Source organism: Lycorma delicatula, chromosome 12, assembly GCF_047948215.1.
Source record: "Lycorma delicatula isolate Av1 chromosome 12, ASM4794821v1, whole genome shotgun sequence".
NCBI classification, from domain to species: domain Eukaryota; kingdom Metazoa; phylum Arthropoda; class Insecta; order Hemiptera; family Fulgoridae; genus Lycorma; species Lycorma delicatula.
In genome coordinates this window covers 52,380,295-52,406,278 of record NC_134466.1, presented here as the reverse complement: position 1 = coordinate 52,406,278, position 25,984 = coordinate 52,380,295, and the positions used below count along the sequence as shown (strand labels likewise).

The window sequence follows — 25,984 nt, the reverse complement described above, 5'->3', positions numbered from 1 at the left end:
CTATAAATAATACTGATAAACATAATTTTTGTTTCCTAACATGTGATACATGATTTTAATCTATTTTTTTATGCTGAAAACGAATATGAACTCAGAATCTTTCTATCTTATCCATATTGTACCTATGGTTTGGCATGAACCAAACAATCATGTAACCAATTTTACTTTTGTTTAACATGTGTGTCTGGAATTTCTAAAAATTCTAAACATACTGTAAAATATCCTTTATTGCAATCTGCAATCAGACCTGTATCTCACAGTGAAATTATTCCAGTTCCTGACCAACCTGTGAGTGTATGTTTCAAAAGCAGTACTGAAGAAGACAACAATAATTTTGATTTTGAATTATCTTCCAACAAGCCACATCTTATATCACAAGGTGAATTAAATGACTTTGGTAGGGATTTAAATTTATCAAAAAATCAAGCTGATCTGAAACAAAAAATCAAAAGAACTTTCTCAGAACTTTATTGATGAAATTAATTTGGTTTATTGCACAAATATTATGTTGCACTTAGGACAAGATCATAAAGCTGAGGAGTGGTGCCTTTTCAATGATTTGCCCAAGTATAGTTTAAAACTGGTTCTACTACAGAATGGTAACAAATATCCTTCGATACCAATCACTTATGGTATTAATTTGAAAGAGACATACAATGTGATGAAAGACGTTCTTGAAAAAATAAATTATAAAATACATAGCTGGAACATATGTGATGATTTGAAAGTTATAGCTATTTTGTTAGGCAATACTGAGTAGATGTGTTTTCTTTGCAAATAGTACGGCCGAACTAGGGATAAACATTATGTTACCAAATAGTGGAAGAAATGTGACAACTTAACTCCAAATGGGAAAAATATTATTCACGAGCTCTTAGTTGAAACCAAAAAATATTTTTATCCTCTCCATATCAAGCTAGGACTAATGACAAATTTTGTAAAGCAATGAAGAAGGATAGTCCCACATTGTACATCAGGCAGATATTTCCGAATTTAAGTGAAGGAAAAATTAAAGAAGGAATATTTGTTGGCCCTCAAATAAGATAGTTTGTTAAAGATGATGTATTTAAATCGATGTTAAATAATGTAGAAAGTGCAGCTTGGGCTTCATTTAAAGACATTTGCAAAATTTTCTAGGCAAATAAAAATCTGACAATTATCACAATATTGTTAATCAACTTCTTACATCATACAGAGCTATGGGATGTAATATATCTTTAAAAATACATTTCCTCCATTCACATCTGGATTTTTTCCCAGACAATCTCGGATATGTAAGTAACGAACACAGTGAATGTTTCCACAAAGACATTTTGGTGATGCCGCTACAAAGGGAAATGGATTACTAACATGCTAGCTGATTATTGTTGGACATTAATTTAGGATGTGCCTGAGGCTAGTTATAAAAGAAAAAGCATCAGTGAAATCATTCTTAACACATGTATGGCCATGCAAAATTTTAAATTTTACAGATTTTAACTATATTTTCCCTTAATTTTGTTTGAAGCGTAATTTATTTAAAACTAAGGGTGATAAAAAAATTGTATTTACAGATCTGTAATGTACACAAAAGTGCAATTCAGCAAATGGTATCACACTTAGAGAAACATTAAACAAATTTTTTTGTCTATCAGTGTAACCAGTCAGCAATACATAGACTGTTTAAATCATTCTGAATTTAGGAGAAAATAAATTTTCACTTTACTTCCTGCTTACCTCTTTTTGACTTCAAAATTGCTGTTCTGAGTAGGAATATATACATTATATTATATATATATATAATAATAATTTGTTTTAAAAATATTGTTCTGTTAAGTCATGTTCAAGTAAGAAATCTGATAATTTTTGTTTAAAATAAATTGTGCAAGTACGATACCAATTAATGATTCTATTTTTTAAATTAGATAATATAAAATAAAAAAATAATTTTCTGTATTTTCTTGCAGTTAAGTGGAACATTTTGAATTGTTGGTATTGTCATGTTTTTAAGATATAAACTCATTGTCCTTTATTCAAAAGACAAAATTAATCCTTTCGTAGTGAGCAAGCAAATATTGGATGATAATGGATTTTATAATCACTGAGTATTGTTATTGACTTGTTTCGTAGCTGCATATTAGTTTCGTTTAACTGTTTTCTGTAACATAGTAAATAATTTATACTTACATTAAAACCTCCACATTATATCTCCTTCAAGTTTTTAGGATGATAAGGAAATGGAGTAAAAGATAAATTACAAAATTTATTAACGTAACATTTATTTTATCAACATATGACTATCTGCCCTTATGCAGTTCCATTGCACCACATCAGTCTCCATTCTCCTCTATTCCCAGTTAAAGTTTTGAGTTGCTGATAGCTCCTACTTCCTATTACATTTACTTTTTGTAATTCATAAATTCACTATGTATCATTAAATAATGTTAAGGTTATTTAGGGTTTAAATTTTTTTAGCCATGTACCAGTATTTCAAATATTTTTTTATCAGTTAACTTGGCCTAAACTAGTTTTTTACAATACAAGAACTTTTATCAAATTAACTTCACTCTATGGCCAAAACCAAAAAATAATTCTTGGAATTTTAATTGGCTCTAAGTACAAGATTTGGTTCTTTAAAGATGAAATAATTGTACTTCACGGTTTTACAATTTTTGGATGTGTTGTAACTGGAGTATCTTGCTTATATCCTTGCTTATATAAGTCAGGTTCTTTAATTAATATTCTATCTTTTCAATCTAACCTAATTTCCCATTAATTTATGGATTTGGCACGATTTAATACTTTTTAATTTCTATAAAACATATACTTATCTGTAGCTCTTTCCATATATCTCTTAACAGTAATAATTCTTGTTACCTCAGTTTTATCGGTTCCTTCCCAACCTGAATCCATATTATTCTTCTGTTACCAGCTTTTGTATAAAGGGCATTAGGAAAGTTTTTCAGTATGACAGAACGGATTATCACAGGCAGTTGCAAGTTAGTGCATGTTTAGAGAGGTCCCAACCTGCACAACAGCCACTCTAGCCACTGTTTCAATGTTATTTTCTTTTTAACTGTGTTAGTGAAAAGAGGTAGTGATATCATCATGGTTGAAAACTGAATATCGGGGAATTTTATGCTAAGTTTTGCACATGGGTTAAGTATTGATTACTGAGGAAATGACTCCTATGTCCTCATCGTACAACAATATTTAGGTGGTACAGAGGGTTTGAAAGAGGAAATTTGTGACTGTGGGAAGCATTGCTGTAGTTTGAAACATTCTTGAAAGAGATAGGTGTGTGACCTACTACCAAATATGTCCTTGGGCATTAATGCGCCAGCAGTTTGTGCTGTTATGCGAGATAGACCTTCTTCAAGGTAAAAAGATTTTGTACCCTTTGGGTACCAAAAAAATTGACCGATGATAAATGGCACATCATGTTTCATGGTACCTTGAAATGCTGAAAAAGTTTGAAAATGGGAAATCTCTCTCTATGTGAACAGTATTGTGACAGGTGACAAAACTTGGCTGTTACTATTATGACATCCTGACCAAGGCTTAGAACAAAGTGTGAATGTTTGAAGATGAGGAGACCCCGTGAAGGTTCAAAATTCCAGATCAGTGAAGAGGAGAATGGTGGTCATGTTTTTCTAGTTGAATTTTAGAATGAGTTGTTGGAAACTCAAAAGACAGTTAAAGGGAAATGGTATACTGAGGAATGCCTGCCTAAAGTTGTCTTAAGTTCTCAAAAAGCTGTGCCCAAACTCAAGGATGCACACTGATTTCTTTACCATGATAATTTTCTCCAGTGCTCCATTCCAAATTTTGCACCAAGTGTGTAGTAAGCACTGGAATAAAACTGTTAGAGCACCCTCTCTGCAGTCCTGACCTCGCTCCATGTGAGTTCATTCTGTTTCCCCGGGTGAAGTACAGATTGAAAGGGAGCCATTATACAACTGTTAATGACCTCCTAATAAAGGCTTGGGATCATGAGTATACCCAGATCTCTTACGAAACATGGAAGGGTTTCTTTGAAGATTGGTTTCAAAGGATGGAGAAGAATATAATTTGTGGTGGGAATTATTTTGAAAAGTTATAAAAAATAAATTAAACAAATCATTTAGAATAAGATAGATTATAAAATAAAATTGCAGTACTTACACATTATGTTATTAAAGAACTTTCACAGTACTACGTATGTACACAAAAAATGTACTTTCACAGTACATTAAAAAAAAATAATAATAAATTATCCAAATTTAATGAAGTAGTCTAATAGTAATCTTGCAGAAAATATAAAATTGTTGTATAACTTTTTTACACTTACACAAGGGCGGTTTGGAAAGTAACCTCCGTTGTAGCATAGTGCTACTAGTATTGTTGGTGGTGCACATTGACATTCTCTCTGAATCAGTGCACTTTTATTTGTTAGCGTGAGTTACGAACATTCGCTTGTTATAACCTAAAAACATCATGAGCACAAAATGTTTCGGCAGCAGACATCTATTGTCAGTAGTATGGTACAAATGTTGAGTGATTGTGTAGTGCGGCAATGGGTCTCAAGTTTTTTAAAAAAGGAAGGTCAAACACCATGAAGAAGAGAAGAATGCCTTCTGTTGTGAGTAATGATATTGTCAGTGAAATTGATGAAAAAGTGCATGAAAGTTGATGATTCACCATCTCCAAACAATCCCTACAAATTTCTTTTGCAGTTTGTACACAATTGTCACTGATAAATTAGGCTACCAGAAGTTCCGTGCTCGAAGAACTCGAGAACTTCTGAATCAATTAAGAAGTTATTTCCCTTACACCAGCCGATCCATTTAATGAGAATTTCATCTACTTTCCTGAACATTGTGACATAGCCAAAACTATTTTGTGTATTGGAATACTTCATTGTTTATTTTTTAAAAATTAATTTTTTAACATTAATCTCAATAACTGTGATTAATAGATCCCTGATAAGTTAAATGTAAGGAATTCAGTTTAATAAAATAAATAGTAATGAAAAATTATTTAGAATAAATGATAAATTAAGAAATAAATGTGAATTTAAACTGTAATAAAATTAATAATTACCAATTCTAATATGTATAGTTATCCCTAAAATAATATGGAGAATAAAATAAAAATAAAATTATTAATAGAAATTACAAATAGGAATATTAAAATATTTCAACTACATTTAGTCATAAATACAATATTCAGAAAAAAATAAGACATAAAAAAAATTCTAATTATTGATTGTATCATTATTGTAGTACCACTTTTGAAGTACAAACATAGTATCAGATGTTATTTTCTTATCTACCAACAGCAGCAGTAGCTTGCTTTAATTCAATGGCTGAGAGAAATGCATTTCTCGAGTATAAATGTTTTTTTTTTTTTTAATTATCTTATATATAAAAATAATGACCATAATGAAGATATAGAGATTTGTTCTAAGTTGTTTAATAGAAATACTGAGAAAAACATTACGACTACATTTTAATTTGAATTAAGTAGCAATAATTAATTTAACTTTTTTTTTTTCATTAAAAATAACATATTTTTTGAACACAGAATAATTTATTGTCATGTTTATATGTTTTATGTATGTGTTTTGAAATATTTATAAAATATGTGACAAATATTAACATTTATGTATTAAAAACTGTATTTTTCTTTTCAGCCTCCAATTTCGTAATTTTAATAGAATAAAATGGCGGGGTCGTCTTGCTTTTCAAGATCCAGATGGTCGTTTACCAGTTTCAAAAAGACGTTCATTAGGATCACGTAGAAGAGAATCGACTAGTAATGGTGATGGATTTACAAGTAACAGGTTTTATGTAAGTATTAAATGTGAATAAATTAGATTCAACGCATATGTAATAGTAAAATTTAGTACTATTAGATATAAATTGTGATTAATGGAAATATTAAGCATTTAAAAGTCAGAATCTGAAAAAATGAGTAATTTTCTTATATATGTTAAAAAATTCAGTAAAATAGTTAGGAAATAAATTTTTTGAATTTAAAATCGTTAAAAATAAAAAAAAAAATACTTAAAAAATCACTGCTTTAAAAATTATTTTTAACAATTCTTTTTTATAGTGCAAGACTAGTACATTTTTTCATAACTGAAAGTGTGTTAAATTTTTAATTCGGTAAATGGCAGACAGAAAAGATAAATGAAACTGTTGATGTGCAACTGCTTTTATTGATAAAGAAATGTTAAACTAGTGAAGTTTCTTGTGATTTTAGATTTATTTACAAGATAATACATTTTTAACTGCTTCACCCACAACAGACAAAAACAAAGCAGCCTGCAGTTATTTTTTTTTTTTTGTTTGAAATCGGACATAAAGTTTGATCTCATAAAGTTTTGTTGTCATCAGGTGATAAATATATAGCCATCTAATATCTACTTAAAATGTTTTACAAAATTGATTTAGTCTGATTATATATGTGGCACACATAAACCTTCTTGTCATATTTGATGTCATTTTTCATTATGTTATTCAAAGTTTTCAAATTAATTTTGCCATTGATAATTTTTTCATTGAAAAATTATGCTAGTCTTGACTATAATCTTGAAAGTGCAATATACCTAAATATTGGTAATTATTCACAACCTCAGTTAGAGGATACCGGTATCACTACTTTTCATGTTTTGCTAGTTTTACACCTTTCAAGAAGGCAACACTTTTTGACTTAATATTTAACTACAGATTCCATATTAGACGATACTGATGGAATGCATCTATCTTATGCAATGAAATCAAATTGGTTGCAAAAAAAACTTTGCAAAAATTGGTCCAACAGGACACTTTCCATCTTTATGCCTACTTGAATAGTATTTTCCAGGTCATTCAGAAATAATGAAACTAAAAAGGACATAATGGGTAAACTTTGAGACTACTTTGTTGAAGTAAGATATTCAAACTGTATTCTCATCAAAATTTAGCTTACATTTTCTAATTAAATCATAAGAAGCATTGAACAAAATCTGGGAAGTAGAGCATCCCTGGTACATAACCTTGTTCGTCTGTATATCTTTAGTAATAAAACAATTTTTGCTCTAAGCCACAAACAAGTATTTTCTTCTGCCTCCAACATATATTAAAAAAATACAGAAATATACCCCTAAACTAAAGTGATTTCATAATTACACCCTCAAAACCTCTTCGTTTCCTATTCTTTGAGCTTGAGCTTGCTATTTCGTTGTGGGTGTTTTGGCATCCTGCTCCTCCTCCATAGTTATTTCTTCCAAGACTCCTCTCAAAATTTTCTAATGGAAACAACTTGCAGTAATAATTCATCCAGTTCTCATTGCCAGTATTGAGTCAAACAGATTCTCTATTGTACCTCTCTATCTTTTACTGCTTTAGCCTCCAGAACCACTGTCAGGATTACTTCAGAGGATGATGTATGAGTATAAATGAATTGTATTCTTGTACAGTCTCAGATCGACCATTTCTGAGATGTGTGATTAATTCAAACCCAGCCACCAAACAAAACCAGTATCCACGATCTAGTATTCAAATCTGTATAAAAGTAACTGCCTTTACTAGGACTTGAATCTTAAAACTCTCGACTTTGAAATCAGCTGATTTGCGAAGACGTGTTCACCACTACACCAACCTGGTGGGTTTTTCTGTTATACCTTTTTTTTAGAATTTCTGACTAATAAAATTATCCTATGAAACAACATGAGTTCATAGATCCTTTTTAGATTCATTCCTAGCTCTGCTGTGTACTTTATGATTTTTAGGTTTTGTATTGGGACCCACCGGGTTGGTCTAGTGGTGAACGCGTCTTCCCAAATCAGCTGATTTGGAAGTCGAGAGTTCCAGCGTTCAAGTCTTAGTAAAGCCAGTTATTTTTACATGGATTTGAATACTAGATCGTGGATACCGGTGTTCTTTGGTGGTTGGGTTTCAATTAACCACACTTCTCAGGAATGGTCGAACTGAGACTGTACAAGACTACCCTTCATTTACACTCATACATATTATCCTCTGAAGTATTATCTGAACGGTAGTTAACGGAGGCTAAACAGGAAAAAGAAAAGAAAAGGTTTTGTATTGGATAAATATTTCCTATAAATGTATAAGCAAAATGTATAAATATATGTATTCTTGGTTTTAATGCCCTCTTCTACTTCTGTAGTCTGTATTCTTACACCTCTCCAAGCCTTCAAAGCATTCTCATAATACATCCCACTAGGCTTCAATTGCAGCTTTAGTTTCCATAAAAACAATTGCTTTTTATAAGCATATCAAAAATAAATTAAATTACAAAGTACTGTGAAAGAAATTAGTATCTTGAAAGAAATGTTTGGTGAAATATGAAATTAAATATAAGTTGAGAATTTAAAAAAAAAGTACTTTTGCTCCATTTTTTATTTATGCTGTTTACACAAAGTAATTATACTTAAGTGTAGCTTATATTTATGTTTTACTTTATTTTATTTATTTAGAAACAAAATGTTGAAAAGTCTGATGTCAGTGAAATATATGAAGGTGAAAATTTAGAAGGTGGAAAAATTCAGTTGAAAACATTTTCTTTAGCTGGGACTACTAATTCTTCATTTACTGATGATTCTAATAAAGTAAGTATAATATTATTTATTTATTTTTTTTTATAAATGGGACCTCAAGTTTTATTTATTATTAATGATTTAATATATATTTTATTTCAAAAAGTACATATTTTTGTACTATATACAAATTACATTTTATCTTGCTAGATAAGACCGTAATATATTGTGCTTTACTTAATTATCACTTATAGTTAAATATCTCTTAACTTAATTATTGTTGTAAAATATACTAATATAAATAAATGTACTGTAATTGAAAAATGCACTAAATTTATGAATAGATAAGAGCCCAGTCATCAAAAAAGTACTTTTACTGCTTCTTGGTTTTAAGTGATACTGGAATGAGCTGTTTTTTAAAAATTATTTGTGCCATTTGATTTAACCAGTCAAGATTGCAGAATTGTGCAAATGTTATAAAGTATCAAAACACTTTAAAGAATTAATAACTAGTGTTCAATTTTAACACATTTGCATGTTTTTAAAGTAGGCCTGTTTTGAATTTGCTCCCTATACTCTATGTAAACAGATGCCACTTGCGTAGCTCAGATTTTCAATTGATTGTGAGCTGTTAGCAACAATAGTTTAGTTATTTTTTGTTAGTTGTTTATATTCATCTGTTTATAATGAGTTACTGTGATTTGTGATTCCGCCAAGTGAAATTTGAGGAGTAATTTGATTTTGTGACTAAAATTCATAGTAAAAATAATGACATATACAAGCAGAATATTAGACACTAGAATAAGATTATAATGCTCTTCACCTGCTGTTTTTCTGAAACAGTGGCTTGCTTCACAAAAAATTTTGACAGTGACAAGAAGTTGAAAAATGGCATTTACTAAGTGATTAAGTCATAGGTGATGGAATTTCTTGAAGATTGAACGAAGAAGCTAGTGAAATACTGAAAAATCTGTTGAAATTGAAGGCAGTGTGTAAAAAAGTAGTAAATGAATGTAATTTTTGTGATAAATTAAGACAAAAAAATTTAAGTAATAAAACTATGAGTAATTATAATTATAGTAATAAAATATAGTAATTATAAGAAAACTATAAGTATATTTAAGTAATAAAACTTAATTTTTTTTTTTTTTTAGGACATTGATGCAGAAGGTGAAGATGATGTGGAATGTACAACCTCACAATCTGATAAACAGCCAATGCAACCTCTTATGACATCTGAAGTTATCATTAAAGAAGAACCATTATCTGATACTGAACAAGTATGAATGAAATATGGTATAAATGTACTACTATCTTTGTATAAATCATGTTTGATTGTTTAATATTTTTAAAACAATTTGTTGTAGGCTCCTTGCAGTTTTTTTTTTTTTTTTTTTTTTTTTTTTTTAAATTTGTTTACTGTAGGTATCTAAGTACAATTAAAAATTCTTATTTTAATTATTGTATTCTTATCATGTTGACTTACGAAGTTATACTTCCAGAGATTGATCTACATTAACTTTAATTTTGTAACTAAATCAAAAAAATTTACATTAGTACTATGACTGATACCAATTCATAAAATTGTATTTAAAATTAATTGTCGGGTTATTATTTAGAGAATTGCATTTTTCATCTTTACGTTCATACATGTCCTTTTAGGTTTCCTTCCAAAGGTGAACGTTCTGGCCTGGAATTGCTAATATGTTTGATGAAATATTGTAAAATTGTTTTACTATTCTTTCAGATTGTTGGAGTTAAAGAGAGGAGGTATTTACCTCTTGAAATAATTAATTTTATGCCTTGGTACAAATGCTTATAACATTTAATTATTCTCTAAACAAGAACTGATTATAGTTAAATTATGATAACATTTGAAAATGCCCAGCCTGATGGATTCAAACCCTGGACTTTCTGGATGGATGGTAGAAATCTGTGCCACAGAAGTAGCAGAATAGTGTGTTCATTACTTTTCTTTCAATCTTTTTCATTTATATTATTGGAAACAAACTGAATTATCAAATTTTCCTCTGCGGGATATGTTAAAATATTTTAGTGAATCATAAAATCTTTTAAGAACCCTTTTAAACCCTTTTAAGATGGAGGCATATGAAACCAGTTGTTGAAATTTCAAGAGATGGAAAGTGTGTATTTAGATGATTAATTCACCAAATAAACTCAAGGCTTGTGTATGAGAATATGATAAGAAGTAGTTATAGTTGATGAAAAATGGCAAGTCTGATGTGGATTTGAATTCAGAATCTTCCAGATGGAAGGCACAATGGCAAGTTATTGGATCGGTAATATAAATTGCTTGAAATTATTTTGTTGAAATGCATTTTCCACCAATAAATTATAAAAACAGTTTTACCAAAAGAAGGATGAACAACCTCCCAAAGAAAACTTTGGAAGAAAGGTTTTTAACATTTTATTTCCGTCTGTTGAGATTTTACGCTAAAAATATCTTGAGTTAGTAAATGCCTCAAATTAAAAAAAAAAATTGGTGTAATTAAGCTTATGTGCTAGTTTCATTTAAACAGTAAAGAGGTTGTATTGCTGCTGTTGCAAATAATACATACAAACTGAATAGTATACTCAAATTGAGGTAATGCATATAACATATTGAGTTTTGGTTTCAGTTTTATATGAATTACCAGTATCATGAAAATAGAATTCATAATTTATGTATTGAGCAGTTATCTATCTTTCTTAGCTACATCATAATTAAATCATATTGATGCGTTTCAGATATACTCCATTTTCAAAACTCACTGTATTACATACAAGCACAATAAAAACATCAACATTTGATTAAATTATGATGGAAGCTAAGAAAGGTAGATAATTGTACTCAGTACAAAAATTACAACAATCTTAGAATGAATTTTATTGTGTATATATATATATATATATATATATACAAACAATGTATATATAAAACAATAATATATATATTAAACAAAATTTTGTGCTCGTGTGTATGTGTGTAGTGAAATCCATAATCCATGCTAAAATGTTATTTAAGAGACTGACTGAAAAAGAACAAATAAAAATGTTCACTATACAAAGAAAAGAAACATGCACTATTAAGAGAAATAAAAACACTAGCTTCTAAAAATATTTCCTTTAATTAATTTTATGCAAAATATTTTAGTCCAAAAAAAGATTACACAAAAATAACACCATGAAAGTACAATATTAATTAAAAGACTTTAATAACAAATATTTACAGATTATATACAGTACATAGATTATTTTGTCTCGTATATTGCAGAAGTAAACTAAGTCGTAATTTTTGACAATCCTTGAAAACACTTATGGTTGAGTAGAGTAATTAGTAATTTTTAACCATTCGCATTTTGACTTGTAGTGTATCAATTCTATTTTCAGTATTTAAGAGTTGCCATTGTAAATCCTTATTTCTGTTGAGGCATCAGAAATACATGGAAATAGAAAAACATCTAACATTTCTTTTTTAAATGGTGGCAGTGTCTCAAATTCAATTTTGCCATATTTTTCACTTCCTTTCCCTTATGTATTCTGTAAGAGAATGTTTTTGACGACAGTGTAGTCACCAAAATATAAATTTTTTTATACTCTTGTAATTATTTCCATGCCTTTTGCAGTAAGCATACTGCATCGTATAAATTTCTTTCTGAGGTGAGTTTTCAATAAACCTTAATTACTTTTTCTTTCAATAATATTTTTTTATACATTTGTTGTAACCCTCTGATCTATCTGTAGAATGCTTTTAATTTTCTGATCATATTTTCTTCTTAAAAAATTTCAGCTGTCTTGAATGTTGGTTTGTTACTTTAATACTTTGTACAAGTAGATTTTAAATGTTTCAAACATTTTGGGTTCTTTGACTTATTGATGTCTGATAATGAACATTTTTCCATATTCACCTGAAGGTCAAGAAAATATTTCTGTTTCTTTGAAAATAATGGAATTTTATTTGTAGCAATAGAAGATAGAATTAGTAAAATTTTTTGCATAATTTAGGAATGTAAAAGAATAAATATTAATAAATATTGTTCCAAAAGAGAGATAGAGAGCTGCAGTAGTGAGATTTCATTGTATTATGGCAGAGAATTTGCTAATCCAAATAAGATCATTTCCTAACTAAAAAAAAAAAAAAAAAAAATAAACAATTTTAATTTTTTTTTATTTTTTATTCTACGTATCAGATAATCAAATTTTGGTTAATGAATTACCAAAGTAAAATTTATGATGTTTTCTAATTTAATTTTGTGGAAACCAAGTATTTTATTTTTACAAACATAATTTTGCCATGATTCACAATATTACAAAATAAAAATTTCTGTAAAATATGGATGTTCTTGATTTAAATTGTACTATTCAAGTAAAGCTGGATTTATGTGGATAAATTTATTCCTAAGAACTTTCAGTAAAGGTAGTAGTAGTAAGAAAATGATGTATATCAATCCAGGAGTTGCCAATATTAAGTTTACAAATACAAACAAACACCACCAGACCATTTAATTTTTATGATTAAGATTTTTTTTTGGCATTTGTGTTTTTTAATGATATTCACCATATTTATTAGTAAAGTGATAGTTGCCATTTATGGAGTTTATGTTTCAGTCATACGCACCATTTTTTTCTTCTTTTCTTATATTTCTTAAATAATTTTTAACATAATGGAATAAACTAATTATTATTTTTTTAGGACTTGGAAGAAAATTGGGCAGTTGATGATGTTACAGACTACATTAATAAATTTGATAACAAGGTAAATTTTATATGGCAAAATTGTTTTAGTTATAAAAGCATAATCAGTATAGTTAAACTTTACATAACCTAAGCCATGTTGACAGTTTTTACATGTATCATTCTTCCAGGATAGGAAGGGTGGATGAACCAGCCTAAAATATTTCCATTCTTTTCTCTCACTTTAATGCATTGCCCTAGTCTTTGAAGAGAGAGAGAGTGTGTGTTTGTGTGTATGTGTATGTAAATAACTACACATGCCTCAATGTCATAATTATGTTAAACATGTTTTTTAATATGCTATAATTAATAAAAGATACATATGAATACAGCAAGTACAGGGTGATTTTTTAGTCCTGTTACCCAATTGTTAATGTCTGGTAATTTTTTTCTAAGGAAGGGAAATTTTGTTTTGAGATACGAAGTTGGTAGCGCTATTCAACCGGTATAGATACGGCAGTGTGAGTTGATTCTTCTTGAGCTGTGTAAACTTTTGTGCTGTTTCCGGTCGTGTTATCAACAGAATGTCTATTACCGTAGAACAATGAGTTTTCATTCTTGAACGATATTTTGCTATGAAATCATACACGAGTGTAAAAGAATCATTTCAAATTAAATTTGTTGGTGTTCCTCCACCAGAAAAAAAGTCAATTTCTATGATAGTAAACAGATTTCGAGAGACAGGTAGTGTTTTCGACAGAAAATGTAGCGGTCGACCAACTCGCTTTAACAGATGATGTTTTAGAGAATGTGAAAACAAGATTGCTCAATTCTCCACGGAAAAGTTTACGAAAACTTTCCACGCAAGTCGGTTTGTCATATTCGAGTGTTCAGAAAGCCACTAAAAAATTAAAATCGTGTCCGTATCGCGTATGATTAGTTCAAGAGCTTCAGCCTCCAGATTTAAACAAGCGATTGCAATATTGCCGTTGGTTTAGGTCTCTCGTAAACGATAACGGAATCAAATTTTTAAACACAGTTTTCTTTAGTGACGAAGCTTGGATCCATCTCGATGGTTATGTGAACAGTCAAAACTGTCGAATTTGGGTGGTTAAAAATCCTAACGCTTTACAAGATAAATCTTTGCATCCTGAAAAAATTGGTGTGTGGTGAGCGATATCTCGTCATCGTATAGTCGGACCCGTATTCTTCGAACAGACAGTAAATGGTGAAGTATACAGGAATATTGTGCGCCAATTTGTGTCCCACCTGGAACCTCAAAAACGGTATTGCTGGTTTCAGCAAGACGGCGCTATATGCCACACGTCTCGAGAAACCGTGGATTTTCTGCAAGAGTTCTTTGATGATCGAATAATAAGCAAGGGCTTATGGGCAAGGTCGTCAGACCTCACATCTCTTGACTCCTTTTTGTGGGGTTATATTTAGTCCAAGGCCTTCAAAAGCAATCCTCACATTATTGATGAACTTAAAGTCAATATTACAGACTTAATCACGAATATTTCCAATGCAACTCTTAAATGGTTTCTGCTAATATGCTGAAAAGAGTCCGTGCATGTATAACTGCAAGGGGTGGGCATTTTGAGCATATTCTTTAACAATTATGTAATAGCTATTTATTAAATCTCTTTTGTAAGTAACAAATACATTTTTTTATTCCACCTAAATTTCCCTTTCTTAAATTACATTTAAAATTGGGTAACAGGACTAAAAAATCACTCTGTAGCTTAAACGAATTACTTAATAAAACTTATCAATTTATATGGCTTCTTGAATCTGTGAAGTAATCAGTTATAAAATTTTATAATAGCTTTACCATCATTATATGAAAAATTTGATAGTTATTATGACTGACTGAGTTGAATTTAAACAGTTGCAGTTAGCCACAAAATTAGATGTACCAATCAAAAAACTTCATTCTGTTCAAAAATTAAAATTAATTTGTAATCGGTTTTATGTTTATATTTGTAAATATAATGTTGTTATTAAAATAGTAATAATTTTCTACTTAATTTAATAATAAAAAAAAATAAATAAATTTATTATTAAATTCTGTTGTTAGTTATTCTTTATTATTCATTAGAAATTAAATAATGTAAGTATGAATTAGATTAACACATGACTAATTTTCTCCCTTATGTTGCTTTTTTCTTATTTTTTCAAGTTCAAGTGCAATCTATTAGAATTGCTAATAAGTTCGGATCCAGAACTTACACGAGGGGTGGCTGAATTGAAATGTAGTCACTAATAATAAATACAGCATAAAAGTACATTTTATTTGCTATAAAAACTTATATTTTTTCAGGTAGTCAACTTTTAAAGCTATACGTTTCTCTCAATGGTGAACTAAGTTTGTCATTCTTTTGTCGTTTTGCAAATTTTTTTTATTTTAAGTTTAATTTTTCAACAAAATTTTTTTTGTTATAATAAGCTATTTATATTATATCATTGAATTTATTAATTATCATATTACAAAAAAGAAAAAATTAAGTATATTATAATATATTTATTTAAATATAACTATTTCTCCCTATAACATATTCTTTTATTAAATTTCAACCTTTAATTTACAGTTTTTTCTTGATCCATTATCATGCTCTGTATCCTTCAGTTCATCATCTGTTGTGAAATGAGTATCCTTAATAATCTTCTTAATTGTGGAAAGAAGTGAAAATTATAGGGCGCGAAATCTGGTGATTATGGAGAATCTGAAACACATTCAAATTTCAACTTTACAATGACCTTGGAAGGTGGCACATGATGTGTTTGGCAAAGCATTATCATGTTGCAGAATTATTGGCTCCATAGATTGTCAAACAGTACACGTTTTCTAAGGTGTTTTTATGTCGCCATGTATCACACAGAATTTATATTCTAACTTGTTTCCAGGTAGTCAGTCATGTACATGGATTTGGAATCCCAGCACTCTTTTTACAGAATTTTATTGTTAGAGTGTTATTTTGAATTTTTTTATTGTGGCAAACATTTTGTGATTTAATATTTTCCATCACCAAAATAGCTTTTAGACAACAATGAATGTCACTAGCATTTACTTTTTCCACTTATAAAAATTGAATTTTTGCTTTAGACAGATTGATATAGCAGGTGTACTTGATTCCATAAAAATGGTGGCAGAAAGTGAGAGGGTGTGGAGGGTGTGGTCAACAAGTTTTAGAATGTTAATATCAAGAGAATGAAATTATAAGAGGGCAGCATACCTTTTGACTTTTACATTTTCTTCCATTACGTTTTAGCTGCTATAGCTTTGTAACTGTCTCGCTAACCTAATATTCTCATTTGATAACTGTATTGTAAATAAAGATTTATCTTCATTCTCAAAGTTAAAACATTAGATGTCTGCTTCACCATTGATTTTAGACTTTTCTCTGTGAATTTGTCTGTTTATAACTAGACAACTTTCATACTATTATATTTATTCAATTATTTACAAATAAAAGTTATAAGTAAAGTTATTTATAGTCAGTTAAAAACACTTGTATATACAACAACCATTATTGTTTGAAATATATATATTTTTTTACAAATATAATAAAACGATATAAACAATATTTACTCTTTGAGGACCAAGATGGTTAAAAAAAAATCGTATGCTTATATTGTTTGTAAAAAAAACTATATAATGTCTTACGATGACTATTTGTTAACTTCTTCTTTTAATTTTAGAACAACCAATGCACCGTCAACTAGAAATTTTTTGTGGTCATTTCTTATTCAAACTTTTTGTGCAACACACGAGTAAATACAGTGTTGTGAAAAAATTAAATAAATAAATTAAAGCATTCCTTTTTACTTCTAACAAACTATGATTTCACTGCCAACCCAAAATAATAATAACAAACAATTTTAAATATTATGCAAAGAACACAATTAAATGTTCTGTAAAATAAAGAACATAAACAGTCATTGAGATCAATATAATAATTATTTTTGTTTTTATATCCAAACATTAATTGCGATATCACCTGTAACTCTAAATAATAACAAATGTAACATCTATCATAAGCGGACTGCTGTGACCACCAAACATAAACATTTGATTGGTACCATCACCCTCAGTTTGACATTGACAAAATTTCACCAAATTGTCTTTCTCACATAAAATGAGATCGATGAAAAATCACCAGTTGGTCTTTTTAACATAAAACTTAACCTGATGAAAAATCACGTATTCTTCAAAGGATTAAATCAGAAAATAATATTATTATTTTCCACAAGTTCATTATCAGTTATAAATGTAATTAAATCTTATTAAAAAAAAAATTCTTGTGCTGAATAAAAAATTTATTAAGTTCAGCCTTTTCTGCCCACTTTATATTACATCTACACGTATATTCTGTTTCTTAACTTGTAGACTTTCTGTATTTGGATAGTTAGTTGGAACTGTGATATTCTTAAAATATATAATGAGAGGGCTGGATTTCTTGATATCTGTTTCATATTTATGAATTATTGTTATCATTGAATCAACTTTTTGTTCCATTATTCTATCAGTCTAAAAGTATCCTTTCTTAGTTTTTTATTTCTCTACCTAAAAGATTGTGTGCCTATGTCTCCTTTGTTATTATATCCAATTTTGGCAAATGATGAGTCTTGACCATTGTAAAATTTTTGGTATTATAATTTTATACATTAATTATTTGTGTTTAATTCTAGTTATCTGATTTTTTTAGGTTAATTTAAAGAATGATACTTCAGAAATAACTACAAAATCAGTTCGAGATGATTTACAAAGTGCTCCAGAAGATGAAGATGATGAGGAAGGTATGGTAATGGAAGAAGATGAAGATGAAGATAATGAAAATGAAAATGAAAATGAAAGTGAAGATGAAGATGATGATGATGATTATATGTCTGAAGGAAATGAGGAAAAAACTGTATGGAGAGATAGGCCGTGTAAAGTATGCGGTAAAGTAGATTGTGAAGGTCATCCGACCGCTCGACCTAGTGAAAATAAATTTGTTTGTCTTGTTTGTAGTGATATTTTTGAATCTCCTAAATTATTAGATGCACATTCTAAAATACATGATGCTGAAATGAGTGGGGGTAGTGGTTTATTAGAACGCGAATACTTTTACCGCCAACAAAAAGAATTGACTTGTAAAGTTTGTAAAAAAATTTTAGCGACAAAAATGACTTTAAAAGAACACATGTTAATTCACACCGGGGAGAAACCGCATGTGTGTATGTTATGTGGTCGTGCGTTTAGGCATAAAGCAAATCTTGTTGTACATATAAATGCTCATACAATTGTTAGAACATTTGAATGTCCTATGTGTCCGCAGACATTTAGTATGAGAGTCGATTTGGAAGATCATAAAAAAACTCATACGGATCAGCAGTATGTATGTAATGTTTGCGGTGATTCATTTCATTCAAAACGAGCGCTTTGGACACATCAACAAATTCATAATAAACGTATTCAACGAAAGAAGAGAAGAGGTAACAGAAAAGGAGGTCTTCCATGTAGAATTTGTGGAAAGGTATAATACTATTTTCTGATTTAATATTTTTTATATTGTTTTTATTATATCTGTAAAAAAAAATAGTGTAAACAATAAGGGTTGTATGTATAGAGTGTTAAAAATAATTCAAGAATTAGTGAGATAATTCCCTAATCAAAAAAGACTTATCAACATATGTCCTGAAATGCATAGTTTACCACCTATGCACAATTTTGTATTTTTAACAAAGATTTATATCTCAGGAATGTTTAATTGCATTGAGCTGAAATTTAGTATACTGCTAATATACGTAGAGATTTACTTATATAAAAATAGTGAACCTGATCTCTATCAATTTCAAAATGGCAGTCATGTAAACTTTATAATTGTTAATATCTTTACAACCCCTATTTTACTTAAATGTTAATGCCATTACAAAATTGTTAAGTGTTCTATGACAAAGAAAATGACATGTTATTTATTCAAATTTGTTCATGAATAATAAAGTTATGGCAAAAATTCTTGAAGTGAGTTGCATGATTAAAAAACCAGTTATCATTTCCTCCTGAAAAAATTGAATAATTCAACATGCTCAGTCTGAATTGGAATAATTTTATAATGTTTTTTTTTTTTTATCTTCGGTCATTTGATTGCTTTGATGCAGCTCTCCAAGATTCCCTATCTAATGCCAGTCGTTTCATTTCGGTACACATCCTACATCTCTAACAATTTGTTTTACATATTCAAATGTTGCCTGCCTGCACAATTTTTCCCATCTACCTGTCCCTCCAATATCAAAGTGACAATTCTAGGATGCCTTAATATGTGGCCTATAAGTCTGTCTGTCTCTTTCTTTTAACTATATTTTCTAAATGCTTCTTTCTTCATCAATTTGCCGTAACACCTCTTCATTTGTCATTTTATCCACCCATCTGATTTTTAAGATTCTCCTATAACACCGCATTTCAAAAGCTTTTAATGTTTTCTTCTCAGGTACTTTGATCCTCAAAGTTTCACTTCCATATAAAGTTGAGCTCTAAACATGTACTTTAAAAAATGTTTTCCTGATGTTTAAATTAATTTTTGATGTAAGCAAATTATATTTCTGACTGAAGGCTATAACTTTATCTATGAATGAATCTGAATAAATAAGGTGTCACTTTCTTTGTCATAAAATGCTTAACATATTTGGTAATAACATAACATTTAAATAAACCAGGAGTTGCAAAGAGAGTAACAGTTAAAAAGTTTACATGGTCGTCATTTTGAAATTGATTAAGAGATGAGGTTCATTATTTTTATATAAAAATAATGATTTTTATCTAGGTACCGTAACAGTATACATAATGTCAGCTTGATACAATTAACCATTCCTGAGAAATAAATTTTTATGTTAAAAATACAGAAAGGCTGATAGCTGGTAAACTAAGCATTTCTAGACATATGTTGATACAAAGTTTTCTCTTTATTTTGATGTAGGGGCCTGCCGCTCAATTTTTGATATGATTTTTATAAACACTGTATATTAGATATACATCGGTAGTCCTTTTTCTTTATTTAAAATCCCATAGTAAGTTTAATGCATGGTAATTTTTTAACAGGTAAAATACAGTAGGCTAGATCAGTAAAGTAGGAAAATTACATCTACTTTATTAAAATAATTTATTTTAAAATGATTTTCTGTTAAGTAAGACTTATTTTATTTTTAAAAATAAACTTTGACATTTTTTAGTTCATAAAAATGTCAAGTGTTAGTAAAAATGTAAATGAAATAAATTTAGTGTGTATGTTCATAAAAATGCCAACAGTATACAGTTCATAATGGTGAATCATTATTACAAACTACACACTCTTGTATCTTAATCGAAAAATTTCCATTACTCACTGTTACATGACAAGTGAATTATGAGAGCAGCATGTTGAATTTTTAATTTTATTTCCTCTAATGTTTGTGGTTGCTCGACATACACCTTGTTTTTGAGCAAACCCCAAAGAAAAGGTTGCTTGTGGACAAATTGGAAGATCTAGATGACCAGTGCCCAATTTTTCAATATGATATAATTCATAAAGAGTTCAAAAGCAGTCATTGACAAATTTCTTCCACTGAAATGTCAAAATTTCTTCCACTGTTTTGACAGACAAATGTCAACCCAGTCTTCACTGGAACCACATAATTTGTACAAATGGAATTGATTCTTGCCTCAAAAATGTTGTGACTAGTGCAACAACTGCATTAACAGTTGTAGCATTTCTTCAATCATATTTAAAAAAAGAATGGTCTAATAATGCCAGACGATGAAAGTGTAGATAGCTCACTGTTACCTTCAAACTATGCAATGGTTTCTCATGTAAGGGTCAATCCATTTGAAGTGATCCAAGGGTGGTTGCTTGACCAATTCAAAAAAAATTGAAATGTACTTGTTTCCTACGTGTCTCAGGACCTTAAAACTATTTTTTTAAATTTTTTATTTAAGCAGTTTACCTATGGCGGACATTTTTGTTCTGATGTGGCTGGTGATAAAAATCTCAAATTCGCACAAGTTACTTACTTATAGCAAATAAAAAAGTTTGTTGAGTATTGGACTAATAAAGAAGTTATAACTTCTCAAAAATCATGAAGAACCTGTTAAAAGCGATACCATTTTGACTTGCTAAATAAGTGCTCCAAGGTAGTTTCTTGTCTTCTTGGTACTTTAATATTTTTATACTTATTACTATAGTTGAAATAGACTTGTTTAAACCATTCAACTGCAATGCTCATGTTATAACAGGGCTTGAAATCATTTCCAGTTGTCAGTAAAATTCTTGTTGTAACATGCTCATTTATGCTTGTTTCATCATTTAGCATTGCAGTTACAGACTGGTCAGTCTGACATTAGTCAGTGACCTGTTGACATCAATACAGAGTGTCTCAAATTTAATCATGTGTTTGGAAGTGTTTATTAAGTAAATAAGTTTTACTTAATAATAAATTGCAAATTTTAAAATCAGTTAAATGTTTACATTATTTTCAAGTATTTTCAAAAAAAGCAATGGAAGAACAATGTTTCATAGGAATTTATGTGAATGAAGAGTATCATAAAACAGTGTATGGTACAGTGCTAAAAGAACTCGTTAAAATAATGAATTTGGTGATGAAAACCAACAACTTATTTTTTTACTAATTCAGATGTTACTAATGTTTGTAAATTCAAAGTCAAAATTCAGTCGCCTGAATGGACAGTTCTGTTGTGAACCTTTGAGAACTCATAAAAAACAGTTAAGAAAACAAGACAAATAACATTAGAGTAGGCTCTTAAAGAACACATTTTTCCAAATTTAAATTTAGTTCCTGGAAAGTTTCTTTTTGTTAACTGTTAAAAAAGTATTTTCTCTCAGCAGAACAAAGAACTATATAGCTATATGAATGCAAAGACAAAGAGCAATACATAGCCCTACATCACAATATTGAACAATTGGATGCTGCTTGTAGCATTTTGAGTGTATCACCTCCATCAAAATTGAAAAAATTAAGCATGGATCAAAGGCGGCAATCAGCATTAAAATTTAAAATAAATAAGTTATCTGAAAAATAATAAATTTTCATTGCTACAAAAACAGGCTATTTCATTAAAGAATAATTAAAATTTTGCTACAATTGATTTTTTCTTCGATAGTGTTTACAAAAGTAAAATATAAAAATAAAAATGAATTCTTGAAAAAAGATGTAGGCTACTCATTGAAATCTGTTTGGGAAAGTTTTACAGCTTGTTTGAATCAAAATTGTGTTAGGTTCCTGGTATTGGTTAAGTTATTAAATTACGACCTATCATTAATAATTAAAAAAAAAAAACTGTTTAAAAATATTGAAAATGTCAACTTCTACAACTTAGGGTGTAAATATAAAAAATGTAAAGTGCAAAGAAGACAAGACCATCTACTGTTTTCCAGTAAATGTCTCAGTGTATTCTCTCCAAGATAGACTCAGACGTCATGGTACACACAGATGGATCAAAAAAGAAACAATACCATACCGTTGGTTGCGCGTTTGTTGTCAATGATAGAACTTATATGTTTGGTATACCTGGTATTACGAATGTGTTTACTGCCGAACTATATGCTATAAATAAGGTTCTAAATATCATTAACCCTGAGTACTGAAATATCCTTATTTGCAGTAACTAGTGTAGTGCTCTCCAAGCCTTAGAAAACTTTTATTCCAGACAATATATCGTCATTGAAATCTACACTGGAATCGCTGAGTTGAATAATCGCAGCACACAAGTAAGTTTCTGCTAGGTCCCTAGCCACATAGGGATTCCAGGTAATGAACATGCAGATTCCGCTGCCAAACATGTAATCAACCTCCTTTCACCACTCATGTTGCTACTTCTGACTTTATTAATTATATAAAGCAATTTCTTAGGGCAAAGTGGCAAGGTGACTGGACGGTTACCATTGATAATAAACTCTGGCACATTAAAGATTCTGTGTTGCCATGGGCCTCCTCATTTTGTAAAACTCGTCGTGCGGAATTGGTTTTCTGTCGATAGTGGATAGGACATACCAGAGTCATGCATGAGTTCCTCATGTCAGTAGGACACGCATCACTATGCATAAGATGAGACTGCCATTTAACTGTGCACCACATCCTGTTAGATTGTGTAAGTTATGCGGCCGTACGTCACAAATTTAAATTATCCTGAAACATTCGTCATATTCTAGGCAATGACAGGCAAGTGGTAGATGAGGTACTATTATTCCTACGGAAAATAAATATGTTTAATAATGTATAATATATATATCTATATTTAATGTCTGTAGATTAGTTGTAGTTTTTCAGAACATTCATTTTTGTTATCCATGTTAGGGCCCCTTTACACCCATTTCAGATTTTGTTAAGTTATTTATATTTTAGTTTTTTGTTTTAAATAATTTTACTTTACTGTTAGATTCTGACTGTGATATTAGTTGTAAGATTTACGTGATACTAGTTTTAAGTTCAAGTGATATCTTTTCTGTGATATTAGTTTTAAGTTTCCTTTGTTTTTAACTTGTATTTGATGTTAGTTGGTAGTTATTAGTGATATTAGTCATTAAGTTTTTAGTTTTTTCTTTTTTTATACTTCAATTTTAAACTATTTTTAGTTTTTATTCTTGTTTTGTTAAATTTTTATGTATTACATTATGTTTGAGTCAGGCGATGGTAACGTGAAAGTTCTTTTCACCCACCAAAAAAAAAAAAAAAACTTTTTTGATTCCGGAGTGTGATGATGGACCCATGTCCTCATCGCTTGTGACAGTGTGCCTCAAAAAATTGTCCCATTCTTGCCAAAATTGATTCAGTAGTCGTCTCACAGATCCCCAACCTGATCTGTTTTTGGGTTAACCTTGGAACCCATTAAGCACTAATTTTTCTAAAGCCATGATGATCAGTGAAATGGATAGAGAACTCTCATAGCTGAAACCACTTCTGTCATTATTTTCTTTTACAGTTGAACGGGTAATCACCTTCGAAAGCTCTCAAACAGGACGAATGTTTTTAGCCATGAGAATTGATGTTGGACATTGATCATGACCTTCATTTTCTACACTTTCTTGCCTGTCCTACAAATTGCCTGGCCCATGTATATACTCGGTTCTGGGACAGTGTAGGGTCCCCAAACTGGGGACCCTAAACTGTCCCATTGAGTTGAAATTTCCATTGGTGTATTGCCTTTATTAGTTAAAAACTTTGTGATTCCATATTGTACAACAGAACCTCTTGCTTACTCATGGCTGTACTGATGGCAGAACAGAGCAGATGAGCTAACCAACGTTGTTTCCAGTCACTAACATGCTGAACATTAATTCCCCACCTTGCCATCCAGCCCAGAACTACTTGCTGCATAGAATAGCAAAATTACCACTTAAATTTGATTCACGCTCTTACTTAATATACTTTTTTTATTGTATCTTAATAAATTTTAATCTCTTTAATTGCAGTTTTTATCTACGAAAAATACACTCAAGGAACATATGATGATCCATTCTGGAGAAAAACCTCATGAATGTTTGTTATGTGGAAAAATGATACGTCATAAAGCTAATTTTATTATACATGTACAGTCACACAGCGCAATTGAAACGTATATGTGTAATTTATGCGATTTAGAATTTTCACGTAAAAGTGAATTAAAGTATCATAAACAAGAAGCTCATGGTAGTAAACCGTTTCATTGTATACTGTGTGGTGAATCTTTCCGTAAAGAAGAAGGTTTAATGAATCATGTAGAAAGTAGGCACGGTGATAATCCAGTTAAAAAGAAGGATGATGATGATTACGATCAGTATGATACTATATTTCAACCGCATTTACTTGAAGGATTAGGTGCCAAAACATAATATTTTTTTTAATCTCTGTTTGCATGTAATTTTTAAAAAGATAGTATTTATTTTTACTTATAGTCTATATTGTACCAGAATCAGACTGATAGAATTAAAGTTAGTAAGCGTAGTAAACAATATTTATAAGTTCATTCTGTATTATATATTGCATAATTGTTTTTTTAGTTTTTAATAATTTTTAAATCCATTAATTAAGTAAATAAAAGTTACATTATCCGTTTGTGTAATAATTTTTTTCTTAATTACTCTATCCAATTTATCCAGTGGTTTGAATCATATTTATTATGATTGTTGAAAGAATTGTATTTATATGGATAGTTAACTGGGTTAGCATACCTTAATAAAGAAAGAATGTGGGTTTTTTCTTAATTAATAACCATTGAGGCATAAGAAAGAGACACTTGTCAGAGCAGTTTCTCTGAAAGTAATAACTATTATTCAGCCAACTACCTGTAGTAAAGCGTCATTTGTAAGATAAATGGCACCTCAATTTAATTTGGTGTTTTTGTTCTGATATGCAAAAGTACATTCAACTTGGTAAAAATCTACAAAAATGGAAAAATCACAAGTAATAAAACAAGATAAATAGGCCGAAAGTAACTTTTCCTATTTTGTATTACCTTAATGTTAAATTACGGTTAATGTTAGAATTAATAGCACATTGGTGTTATTAATAGTAATACTCTGTAACACTACTACAAATTAAATGGCTACGTCAACTGAAATTGTTAACTTTAATAAAATATTTAATTTAAAAATTTAGTTAAATGTTTTCCAAAAAATTTCTATGTAATTATTATCCTAAATTTTCCCGAATATTTGGTAAAATCCTATTAGCTAACAAGTTGCAATAAGCATCTCCTGTAAGATTTCCATTTAAAATAAAAAGATCTACAATTTGATTACCAATGATTCCTGCATGATAGTTTATTTTCTCAGCTTACTGTGTATGACTATTAAC

At 29.6% G+C, this 25,984-nt stretch overlaps 1 protein-coding gene and 1 long non-coding RNA gene across 2 annotated transcripts in view; one reads left to right on the top strand and one right to left on the bottom strand.

Moving 5' to 3' along the window:
- LOC142332997 (uncharacterized) overlaps positions 1–25,247 on the top strand; it is a 40,199-nt gene extending 14,952 nt beyond the window's left edge. The window contains exons 3-8 of the mRNA XM_075379762.1: positions 5,654–5,810; positions 8,444–8,575; positions 9,658–9,783; positions 13,197–13,259; positions 17,887–18,696; positions 24,622–25,247. Coding sequence (XP_075235877.1) covers positions 5,654–5,810; positions 8,444–8,575; positions 9,658–9,783; positions 13,197–13,259; positions 17,887–18,696; positions 24,622–25,020 — 1,687 coding nt within the window. The 3' untranslated portion in view covers positions 25,021–25,247. The remainder of the gene's footprint in view (positions 1–5,653; positions 5,811–8,443; positions 8,576–9,657; positions 9,784–13,196; positions 13,260–17,886; positions 18,697–24,621) is intronic.
- LOC142332998 (uncharacterized) overlaps positions 12,546–25,984 on the bottom strand; it is a 37,089-nt gene continuing 23,650 nt past the window's right edge. The window contains exons 4-5 of the long non-coding RNA XR_012758485.1: positions 15,756–15,903; positions 12,546–12,628 (exon numbers count right to left, since the gene is read on the bottom strand). This is a non-coding gene — a long non-coding RNA (uncharacterized LOC142332998). The remainder of the gene's footprint in view (positions 12,629–15,755; positions 15,904–25,984) is intronic.